We start from the raw sequence: 12,132 nt of genomic DNA, 5'->3' as shown, positions 1-12,132 counted from the left end.
GGGCAGCGCAGGGGTGGCAGTGTGAGCCAAGAAGCAGAGAGAGGAGAGGAGAGACACATACTGGTTGGGGTCCCAGAATCTCCTGCAGGGCTACACCTCCAGTGACAGAAGGATCTCCCAACTCCTGAAGGTTCTACCACTTCCCAGGAGCATCACCCTGGGAACCAGTCCTTTAACACATGGACCTCTGGAGAAACTTTCATAATCTAAATCACTGCAGTGTTTATCATCGAATGAGTTAAGTGAGTAGTGAACCTTAGGCTAATCTTTCTTTCACAGTCCTTTATTGATATTTCATCATTTCCATTAGCCCTAATAGTGAGAATAATTTTTCTGTTTTGCCTCCACAGTCAAAACAACTTTGGTCCATGACTCCAATAACAAGAGCTTTGAGAACAGGAGGAACATTCTTTGTTCATGTTCCAAAACAGTGTCTTGTCCTTTGAATCATTGGTCTCCTGGTCCCAGGAGCTGTAGGAGCTTTGTCCTCACTTGCAGAGAAAGGAGCAGCAAGGAGCAATTGGCTGCTTCCCTCTGGGTGCTAGGAGAGAAGGAGTGAGTCAGCATTCATTCTTTTCTCCTCCCACTCTGCGACATCTGTCTGCCATCTGTCTGCTTTCCACCTCCTTTGACTTGTCAGCTTTAACCCTCCCCAAGACATCCCTAAACTGCTTAAAAGACACCATGATACTGAGCAGGGCCTTCAGCAGTTCTTCCCTAAACCAAGTAGATTTAAGCCCCGAATGTAAATTTTGGAAGAATAGCAAGAATGTTTGGGACACTTTGTAAATCACTTCAGGTGTGCATATGTGAATGTGTTCTTTGTTTTCTAACCACCACCACAACTACCACCACCCCCACCACCACACAGAAGATGCCAAGCAGTGAAATTGTGTATTGAGTAAATACAGTGACTTCCTTCTCAGACTTAACTGCTAAGCTTTTCAATTCCTTATCCTGACAATTTTCTGCCCTTTTTCTTTTCTCTAAAATTCCTTTTTTTGCTTTTATTGTTTACTGACTTGAGCATTCCTAAAATTGTTTCTTTGTGGAAGAGAAAATGGCAGGAGTGGGACAGTAAGAATTGTGACCAAAGCAACAGAAATACTGAGGCACGGGCAGCCATACCCAGATAACTAAAACGGGACCGTGTTCATATGCAGGTTTGACCTTTCCTGAAATGCAAGGAAATTAGAGCTTTGGGGGAACCTTAGGAAGCCTAAAATGTAGTCTTCATTTCCTGGGTGAGAAAATTACATTCAAGAGATTTGCCAGATCCTTACAGTAAAGTTATCCTAAGCTAGGTCTTGGTCTTTTTACTTGGTAACTTGGTATGTGACACTTTTCCATGATCCAGAGGATTATCTCACAATGGGCAAATGGCTAACACTTTGACCTATTGTTATGCTGACTTTGTTTATTTTTTTGGAAATGTTTGTTTATTTTCATCTACTTGAAAAGCAGAGTGATATAAGCACACACACACACACACAAACTCATGCACCCACATGCACAGAGAAAGAGTGATGTTCCCTCTGTGTGTCCACTCCTCAAATGCCCACAACAGCCAGCGATGCCAGGAGCATGACCAGACTCCATCCTGGTCTTTCACGTGGATGACTGGGGCCCACTTGAGCCATTATCTGAGCCTCCTAGGATGCTTTGGTAGGAAGTTGAGTGGCACATGGAACTTGAACCTGTATTCCAGTATGGGATGCAGACATCCTAGGCAGCTGCTTATTAACCCACTGCTCCACTGTGCCCACCCTGTGCTGGCTTTATACTGTTGGCTTTATTTTCAAAAAATGATATATATTTTAAGTTAGAGGGCTATTATTGAATTATCAAAATACTACTTTAATTTGGGTTTTAATTTACAAACTCCCCAGCATTTCTTAAGTGAAAATCCTAAACAGTAGATCTAGTATACCAATATTGTGTTAAAAAATATGAGTTTAAATGCTTAACTAATAGCAACAGTGACTCTTTGAATGCTAGCATCATTAAAAATGTTGTTTCTCAGATTTTCCACAAAGTCAACTTTTTAAATCAATGAACATTATAAAAATGTAATTTATGGTAATTTAGTTTCTACCCAGTTTCGGAAATGATGTATATGATAAAATGAGCTATATCTGAAGTTCTGTGGTATAAATTATTATGTGTGTTGATTTTCTGATCCTTGAATTTTTACCTTAGATTGTCTTGTAAAATGTGTTTTTATTCCTTAGGAGAATGTTCTTCATGTGTTTTTATTACACTTCTGGTCTGTATACATAATTCCTTTCATTTTACCTTTGCTTACTGTTTTGTCCAAGTAATATATTTACACAGTTTAGAAAATAGACACCATGCCTTGAAGTTAAACCATAGCAGTGTCTGACTTCATTGTTTTTCTCCTCATGCTCACACTCCAGAGGGAACTTAGCTCATCAGCTTTTTTATAAAGGAGTTATTGCTATGTCTGTTTTTTTTATTGTCTTGTCTTTATTGACAGACAGCATTTACCCTCACATCCTCCCAAATACAAGTATTTCCACCACAGTTTTAATTTTTCCTTGACACATTTTTTCAAATTTTATATTTGATTGGCAGTTGTATGTGTTTATAGCATACAGTATGATATTTCAATAAGTGCTCGCTCACAACCCCAGCTGATCAAATAACTGATTAAATCAGACCAAAAAAAGTAACCTTGCAGATTGTTGTGGTTAAAACATTTAAAAATATACTCTCAGCAATTTTGAAATGTAAAATTTGTGTTTTTTATTACAGTCACCATTATGTGCAGATAACTAATTTTTTTAAAGATTTACTTATTTATTTGAAAGGCAGTTACAGAGAGAGAGAGAGGGAGACACAAATCTTCTACCTGCTGGTTCACTCCCCAAATGGCTGCAACAGCCAAGGCTGGAACAGGCTTAAGCCAGGAGCCGGAAGCTTCTATTTCCATTTAAAAAATTGGAATTTTAGTAAAAATTGCATTGAATCTGTAGATTGCTTTGTGTAGCATGGACATGTTAACTGTTTTGTCCAGTTTATGAACACAGGATGCTTTTCCATTTGTGTTATCTACAGTTTCTTTACATCAATGTTTTGTAATTCTCAATACACAAATCTTTCATCTCCTTGGTTAAATTTACTCCTAGGTATTTGACCTTTTTTTGAAAATTTGGTGAATGAGATTAATTTGTGTTCTTTTTTTTGAGATTTTTAAAATTTTTTTAAAGATTTATTTATTTACTCAAGAGGCAAAATTACAGAGGGAGAGACAGAGAGAGGTCTTCCATTGCTGGTTCACTCCCCAAATGGCCACAATGGCTGAAGCCAGGAGTCCAGAGCTTCTTCAAGGTCTTTCCTGCGGGTGCAGGGGCCCAAGCACTTTAGCCATCTTCTACTGCTTTCCCAGTCTGTCAGCAGGGAGCTGGATTGGAAGTAGAGTAACCAGGACTTAAACTGGTGCTGCAGTTGGATGCTTAACATACTATGCCACAGCACTTACCCCTGAGATTCATTTTATTTATTTGAAAGGCAGGGTGTTAAAGAGGGTGACACTGAAAAAGATCTTTTATCCACTGGTTTACCCTCCAAATGGCCACAACAGCCAGAGATGGGCCAGGATGAACCAGGAGCTAACTCCTTTCTGGTCTGCATATGGGTGGCAGAGGCCCAAGCAGTTGGGCTACCTTCCACTACCTCTTCAGGCACATTAGCAGGGAGCTGCATTGGAAGTCCAGCAACTGGGACTCTAATGTGTGCTCAAATGAGATGCTGGCGTCACAGGTGGTGCTCTCTTGTACCACAATCCCGCCCCTGGACTGATTTTTTTTTTTTTCTAAAGATTTATTTGTTTATTTGAAAGGCAGAGTTAGTGGAAAACACACACACACACACACACACACACACACAGAGAAATCTTCGATCTGCTAGTTTACTCCACAAGTGGCGCAGTGACCAGGGCTGGGCCAGACTGAAATAAAGGTCTAGGAGCTTTATTTGGATCTTCCACGTGGGTGGCAGGGTCTCAAGCACTTGGGCCATCTTCTGCTGCTTTCCCAGGTGCATTAGCAGGGAGCTGGATTGGAAGTTGAGCAGCTGGGACTTGAACTGGTGCTCATAGTGATGCCAGTGTCTTAGGCAGCAGTTTAACCCATTATGTCACAATGCTGGCACCCGACATTGATTTCTTAATTTCTTTTTCAGATAATTTAGTGTTAGTGTGAAGAAATACTTCTGAAGTTTGTGTGTTGATTTTTTTGTTTTTACTCTGCAATTTTGCTGAACTTGTTTTTAGGTGAAGTATTTTGGATTTTCTCTATATAAGATCATGTCATCAGCAAACAGTTTTACTTCTGCTGTTTAGATGCTTTTTCTTGTCTAGTTGGTCTGGTTCAGGACGCTAGCAAAATGTTGAATGGAAATGTAAGCGTGAGCATCCTTGCCTTGTTCCTGATGTTCAGCTTTTCGCCATTGAGTCTGTGTTAGCTGTGGGCCTTTAATATATGGCTTGTCAACATTGAGGTATATTGCGTCTGTGCGTAATTTGTTGAGACTTTTAATCATGTTAGGATGTTGTATTAAATGCTTTTGCTGCATGTAATACAACGTTTTTATCCTTCATTCTGTTAATATAGAGTATCACATTTAATTATTTGTGTATATTTAATCATCCTTGCATCTTACTTGATCATAGTAAGCCTTTTTATGCTTGGTATGCTGGTATTTTGTTGAGGATTTTTGCGTCTTTATTGATCAGGGATATTGGACAATAGTTTCCTCTCTCTCTCTCTCTCATTAATTTTGAAAGGCATTCTCCTGATTCATTCTCCAAATGCCTGTGAGCAGTCAGGGCGAGGCCAGGACCCAGAACTCCATCAAGTCTCCCTTGTGGGAGGCAAGGGACTTAAGTATTTGAGCCATCATCTGCTGCCTCCCAGGATGTGCATTAATAGGAAGTTGGATCAGAGTGAAGGAGCCAGGACTTGAACCAGGCACTTTGATTGAGGATGCAGGTGTCTCAAGCAGCAAGCTAACCGCTGGACCATGTGGCTGCATAGACTTCTTTCTTAGAGCTGCTTTTGCTGCATTCTGTAAGTCTTGGTATATTGTGTTCTCATTTCCATTTCTCTCAAGATTTCTTTCTTTTTTTTTTCCTCTTTGTTTCTTCCTCCTCCTTTTTTATTTATTTGATTTTAATTTTTTGCTTTCCATGTCTGGTTTATTTCTGTGGTTGGATAAATTCCTTACCTAAGTATCTATCTGTGCTCTTGTGTCCACACTGCTGTGTGTGTAGACTGTTCTATGCCCTCATGCCCTGGGGCATGCTGGTTTGTTCCAGTGCCAGCCCCAGGATCTTCCATGTGACAGCTTCAGAGTAATTCTTTAACATCAAAGATGGACATCTGAAGTGGCATCCTGATACCCTGGCTGTGCTCTGAGTCATGACTATCAGGATATTCATGTTTGGGTTGGTATTCTCTTAAGATTCTTCTTAATTTCTTTTATAAATTCTTCTTTGACTCATTGGTTGCTTTAGGAGCATATTGGTTAATTTCATGTATTTTTGAATTTTCCAAAATTCCTCCTGTTGAATTCTAGTTTCATTCCTTTATGATCAGAAAACATTCTTAATATGATTTCAGTGTTCCTGAATTTGTGAAGATTTGTTCTTTTGACCTAAGAAATTCTTTATCCTGGAGAATGGTCTATGTGTGCTTGTGAAGAATGTATATTCTGTCTCTCTGGGTGGAATGTTCCATTTATGTCTCTCTGGTCCATTTGGTCTGAAGGAATGCTCAAATCATTATTTCCCAAATTGTTGATATTCTGTCACGATGATTTGTTTATTGCTGAATGCGAAGTGTTGAAATCTCTATTATTACTGTACTATATTACTGTATTATAGTCTCTCTTACTCTTCACCTTTCTTGATACTTGCTTTGTATATTAGGTCCTCCAAAATTGGGTGCATACATAGTTTGAAATTGCTATATGCTTTTTAATTATTATTATTATTTTTTAAGATTTTGCTTATTCAAAAGGCAGAGTGACAGAGAGAAGAAAGATCTTCCATCTGTTGGTTCATTCCCCAAATGGCTGCAATGGCTGGGGCTGGGCCAGGCTGAAGCCAGAAATCAAGATCTTCAGCTGGGTCTTCCACCTGGGTGGCAGGTGCCCAAGCACTTGGGCATCCTTTGCTGCTTTTCCAGGCACGTAACCAGGAAGCTGGATTGTTAGTGGAACAGCTAGAACTTGAACTGGTGCCCATATGAAACGCCGACATTACAGGCGCCAGCTTAACCTGCTTCACCACAGCACTAGCCTCTGCTATATGTTTTTGATGAATTGGACCTCTTCAATGTAATATGACCTTCTGTACCACTTTTTACAATTTTTGACGGAAAATCTGTTTTATCTAAGTGACCTTACGCTGGCTCCCTCTTAGGTACCACTTACCTAGAATATTGTTTTTCATCTCTTCACTCTGTCTTTATGTGTTCTTATGACTAAAGTAAATTTCTTGTAGGCAGCATATTGTCAGATCTTGTTTTTTTTTTATCCATTCTGCTTGTGTTTTGGTTGGAAAATTTAATCCATTTACATTTAAAGTAACTTGATAAGGACTTTCTACTGGCATTTTGTGTTCTATGGTTTGTTTCCTTCTTTTCTTTCCATCTTGATGACTTTGTGATTTGTTGTATTTTTGTAGATGTATGCTTTGACTTCTTTACTTTTTGTGTAGATACACCCTTTCTTTCTTTTGAAATTTGCCAAGAGCCTTACATATATTAGGTATGTCACTGTTTGCAATATTTCCTCAGAAAATTTGTGAGGCGATAGCAGGAAAGGACAAATGGGACACAGGCAAAGTCACTGTGAAAGGCTCTGGTGGAGCTGTCACAGTAGTGCTTTTTTCTGCTTGGTGCCATAGGTCTGATGACTCCAAGGACGCTGGAGGCCCTGATTGCTTTTCTTCTCTTAAAAGTCAAGAGTTGGTATATAGCCTTGCCAGAATGGGCTATCATAGCTCTTTTTTTTGGCATTGGGTATTCCATTTCTCACTTTCCTTTTCTTCTTATTTATTAATTTAGAAATTGAGATGTGAATTTATTCATTACAATTGAATAAAACTTAAATTGTATGTTTATTATGCCTTGAAAATTTCTAGTTATGTTTCTATTTAAAAGTGTTCTAAAGAAGTTCAGTGGGTGTGAGTGTGTGTGTGTGTTTCTGAGTGAGATGAGTTTCAGTGTTTTAGGGTTATTATTAATATTACTATTAATTTAATTTAATTAATTTAATTATTTAATAATATTAATATTATTAATATGACTTATGGCCTTGGAGTGGGCATTGTGGTGCATCGGGTTAAGCTGCTGCTTGGGATGCCCACATCCCATAGAAGTGCTGATTGGGTCTTGGCTACTGTACTTCTGATTTAGCTCCCTGCTAATGCACCAATGAAGCAGTGGTTGGTGGCTCAAGTATTTGAGTTCTTGCCAACCATATGGGTGACCCAGATGAAGTTCCTGGCACTTGGCTTCTGCTTGCACTAGCTCTGGCTGTTGAGGCCTTTTGGGGACTGAGCCAGCAAATAGAAAAAATCTCTTTCTGTTTCTTTGTCTCTGTCACTCTGTCTTTGAAATAAACACATATTCAAAAAAGAAAACAAAGACTGGCATTGTGGCATAGTAAGATAAGACTCCACCTTCCGTGCTGGTATCTTATATGGGTGCTGGTTCGAGTCCTGGCTACTCCTCTTCTGATCCACTCTGTGCTAATAGCCTACGAAAGCAATGGAAGATGGCCCAAGTGCTTAGGCCCCTGCACCCATGAGGGAAACCTTGAGGAAGCTCCTGGCTCCTGGCTTTGAATGGGCCCAGCTCCAGCCATTGCAGCCATTTGGGAAGTGAACCAGCAGATGGAAGATCTCTCTGGCTCCCCCCTCTGTCTGTAACTTGCCCTCAAATAAATAAATAGATCCTAAGAAAAAAAGCAAAAACTTGTGACTTCATTTATCACAATAAGGTTTACTAAACAAAATTGGCCGGCGCCGTGGCTCACTAGGCTAATCCTCCGCCTTGCGGCGCCGGCACACCAGGTTCTAGTCCCGGTCGGGGCGCCGGATTCTGTCCCGGTTGCCCCTCTTCCAGGCCAGCTCTCTGCTGTGGCCAGGAAGTGCAGTGGAGGATGGCCCAAGTACTTAGGCCCTGCACCCCATGGGAGACCAGGATAAGTACCTGGCTCCTGCCATTGGATCAGCGTGGTGAGCTGGCTGCAGCGCGCTGGCCACGGTGGCCATTGGAGGGTGAACCAATGGCAAAGGAAGACCTTTCTCTCTGTCTCTCTCTCTCTCTCACTGTCCACTCTGCCTGTCAAAATAAACAAACAAACAAACAAACAAACAAAATAGTCCTCTTGTGTTTGGATATATGTAAATTAAACTTGTGGGTCAGTTCTGCATGTTTGTTTTTACATTTTATTTTCAGTGTTTGGCTAATACTATTCTTTATTTCAGCATTTTTAAGTTTATGTAATACATTTTTAAATTGTTGATGCTTATTCAGAATTTTAAGTCATTTGGCTATTTGTTAGACTAAGATTACTATACTATAAAGAAGATGGTAGCTTAATGATTAAGAGAATGGTTTCTGGATCTAGAATACCTGGGACTGAGTCTAGGCAGTACCATGTTCCTGAGCAGCATAGTCTAGTGTGGTAGTGACCAGTCACATGCAGCTGTTAAGCACTTGAATATGACTGGGCTGATTATCTGAATTTTGAATTGTGTTTAATTTAGATCTAAGTAGTCATAGTAGACCTCACAGTACTGAGTGACTTAATTCTCTATGGCCAGTTTGTCCATCTGTACATGTGAGAGCATATTTAAGCTACCTTTTGTGGTTATTATTTGCATATTATACAGTAATATACTTAAGAAGTTTAACACTATACCTGGAACAGAAGATGTGCTTTAGAACTAGTAGTTAATTATCATGACTTATGTATTTAATGAACTTGAGTTATTCTTTTGAGTACTAATTTAAACCTGTTTATTTTTATTCTTTCCTTTCAGGATTTATTTATATTTGGAAATCAAGTGCAATATTAAAAGAAAAGCAAACCACACTACATTATTGGAAGCCATTTCTGCTAATTTTCTTAGATTTTAAAATTTATGATTTGATTTGAATACTATCATGGGAGGAGCTGTGAGTGCTGGGGAAGATAATGATGACTTAATTGATAACTTAAAAGAAGCTCAGTATATCCGCACTGAAAGAGTGGAGCAAGCCTTCAGAGCAATTGATCGTGGAGATTACTATCTGGAAGGCTACAGAGACAATGCTTATAAAGACTTAGCCTGGAAACATGGAAACATACACTTGTCAGCACCTTGCATTTATTCTGAAGTTATGGAGGCATTGAAACTTCAACCAGGATTGTCTTTTCTTAACCTGGGAAGTGGAACCGGATATTTAAGTACAATGGTGGGCTTAATTTTAGGTAATTTTATTTTTGTAAAATTCTATTTTAAAAAAGTGAGCTGGTCTGTATTTTTTATGGTTTATGGGTTTTGTAATATTGTGTAAAGTATGTTTGGATGTGTATATTCAGTGTGGATCTCTTCCTAACCTAACTGTGGAAACACAAAGGAATAGTAATCTTTTCATTCCCAGCTGTGGTCCTGGTAGTTACTTAGCTCCCACATGTAATCCTAGACTTACCTGGCTCCTGGTACTGTTCTTCAGCCACCGCCGACCCCCCCCCCCCCCAATCAGTTGTCTGTTGATAAAATTGAACAGCTGGTAGGCGGGAAATTCAGGAGTGCTAGATTTAATCCATTTCTGGTAGTGTTCTGTGTGCTGGCACGTAGGATTAAAGTTGAAACTTAGCAGTGTCCCATTTCAAATAGTGAGACAATTGTGCCATTTTTTTGCTGAGCAGACAGGAAGGAGTATGTGAGATGTAAAGGTGTGCCGCTTGTGGCGCAAAGGGAGGGATTGGAGAAAGACACAGAAGAGGGAAGTGTATGTTCATTAAGCTGTTGACATACTACTGAGCGTGTACTCTGCTAGGCACTGGTCCTTGTGTGAGTAGACAGCAGTGAGTAACAGGGACAAAGAATTTCCCCCTGAGTTTACTGGACATTTATGAGGGCTCAATAATTATTTCAACCACTTTACATGTAGTAACTTAATGTTCTTAATGTACATTATTAAATGTTATATAGGTAAATAAACAGAGGTATAGAGAATACTTTGATTAAAGGTACATACCTAAGAAGTGACATACAGAATATGGGTGGAAAAAGAATGGATGGAGGAAAATCTGTAAGACATATTGGTTGGAGGACAAACAACTGTGAAGTTTACTAAATTGTTTAGTACAGCCACTGAATTTACTGCATGCTGCCGTGTGGCGAGTATGAAGGTAGAACATTGACCCATGTCATTGGCTCCTGCCGTTGAGTTCACAGACTGTTAAACTAAGGAAACCCACAGCTCTCATCTAGTGTTACAGATGCCCTAGAAGAAGGTTATGCCCAAGTTTTGGGAGTGAGGCTGATATGAAATTCATTCTAAAGTGATGGGGAATCATGAAAGGATTTTAAATAGAGAATGATACTTTCTCTAGTAGGGTGACTATGTGCCATTGTGCTGAAAATGTGATTTATCCCTGTGGTCCTGGTATTAATAATGCCTTTCTTACCTCCAAAAGTATTCCAGTTTGGGTGACTGCATTGTGTGACTTCTAAGTCATTTTCAAGGTCACAGTTCCCTACTTTTGCACACTGGTGAGCGCTTTACACATTAGTAATATATTTCATTGAAAAGGGAGGAGAGTTCAGAGTTTTGTTCCACAAGGGGCTTAATCTCTGATACATAATAACTACAGGGTGTGGACTTTGGCATAGCAGTTAGATTGCTGCATGGTAAACTTGTATCCCATATCAGAATGCCTGATTTGAGTCTTGCCTCCACTTCTGATCCAGTTTCCGGTCAGTGTACACCTATGGAGGCATAAGGTGATGGCTCAAGTATTTGAGTCTCTGCCACCCACATAGGAATCCTGATTTGAGTTCCATGCTCGCAGCTTTGGCTTGGCCCACCCTTGATGTTGTGGGCATTTGGGCAGTGAACCAATGAATGGAAGATCTCCCTCTCCATCTCACTTTCTCCCTCCTCTCCCCACCCCCTACCGTGTGTGTGTGTGTGTGTGTGTGTGTGTGTCTGTCTGTCAGTCTCTCTGCCTTTCAAATAAATTGGGAATAAAAATAAATAGTAGGAAATTATTAAATTTTACCAGTAGAGAGAAATTTAGAAGCTTATGTTTAAATTTGATTCTCCTCCCCATCCTGAGATGGATTTCTCCACAGGTTGGAACATCTCTCAAATGTATTACCAGAGTCTCTGAAAAGTCAGTCTTTAGGGTTTGAGACAGTCTTGCAGTCTTAATTACAAGAACTTACTGGGTAGAATAGGTAGAGCTGCTTCTTCAAAAAATAAACTGAGTTGCTTTCCTTGAACATGGACATTTCTTGACCAACTCTGGCAATGTTAGGTTGGAGTCCATGCCGCATACTATTTCTGTCCAGTCTCAGAGCACCTTCTCTAGCACCTGCCCACTGGCTCCTGCAGAGAAGGCAGAGTGGGGAAATGTATATCATAATTAGCAACCTTGTTACTGTTGAGGTTGCTAGACTGATTGCCTACTCACAGTTTTCAAGAGGTTAGAGACCTGTGGCCAGATGCACTTGGTGGGAGGCTTCAAGCTTTATTGTATCTTGAATGTCTTAATTCATACCAGAGTGTGTGTAGTATGTGAAAACAGATGCTTGTGTAAGTGATCCACAGTATCCTGGGTATTTTCTTTCTGTTAAGGAAAGTGAGGGTCTTTGGTTTATTTATGTGACTATGGCTTCTGGTCCTATCTCAGGACTTACCTCTGTAATCCTGCACATTTAAGACCACAGGAAATTCTCCTTTTGATTAGAGATACTCGTTTGGTGTCCACATGGTGTTATAAGCTGCTGCTATGCTGACATCTCGTATGGTATCAGTGCCAGTTCAATTCCGGGCTTTTCTACTTCCCAACCCAGCTCAAATGCCAAGGTGCTTGGGAAAGCAG

At 40.0% G+C, this 12,132-nt stretch overlaps 1 protein-coding gene across 16 annotated transcripts in view; it reads left to right on the top strand.

Annotated features, from left to right (window-relative positions):
* The window catches only part of PCMTD1 (protein-L-isoaspartate (D-aspartate) O-methyltransferase domain containing 1), an 81,204-nt gene that overhangs the window by 31,095 nt on the left and 37,977 nt on the right, over positions 1 to 12,132 (top strand). For 12 of the 16 annotated variants that reach the window (XM_051843724.2, XM_008255514.4, XM_070076593.1 and 9 more), the window contains one exon: positions 9,077 to 9,507. The exons of 3 other annotated variants lie outside the window; for them this stretch is intronic. In XM_051843724.2, the coding sequence (XP_051699684.1) occupies positions 9,201 to 9,507 (307 nt within the window). In that variant the 5' untranslated portion in view covers positions 9,077 to 9,200. Of the gene's footprint in view, positions 1 to 350; positions 556 to 9,076; positions 9,508 to 12,132 lie in introns of all 16 variants that reach the window. One more of the 16 variants, XM_070076598.1, reaches the window with a different exon arrangement.

The sequence above is a fragment of the Oryctolagus cuniculus genome, chromosome 6 (genome assembly GCF_964237555.1).
Source record: "Oryctolagus cuniculus chromosome 6, mOryCun1.1, whole genome shotgun sequence".
Classification (NCBI taxonomy): Eukaryota; Metazoa; Chordata; class Mammalia; order Lagomorpha; family Leporidae; genus Oryctolagus; species Oryctolagus cuniculus.
Note: the sequence above shows the minus strand (reverse complement) of the source record. Positions and strands in the feature narration are given on the sequence as shown.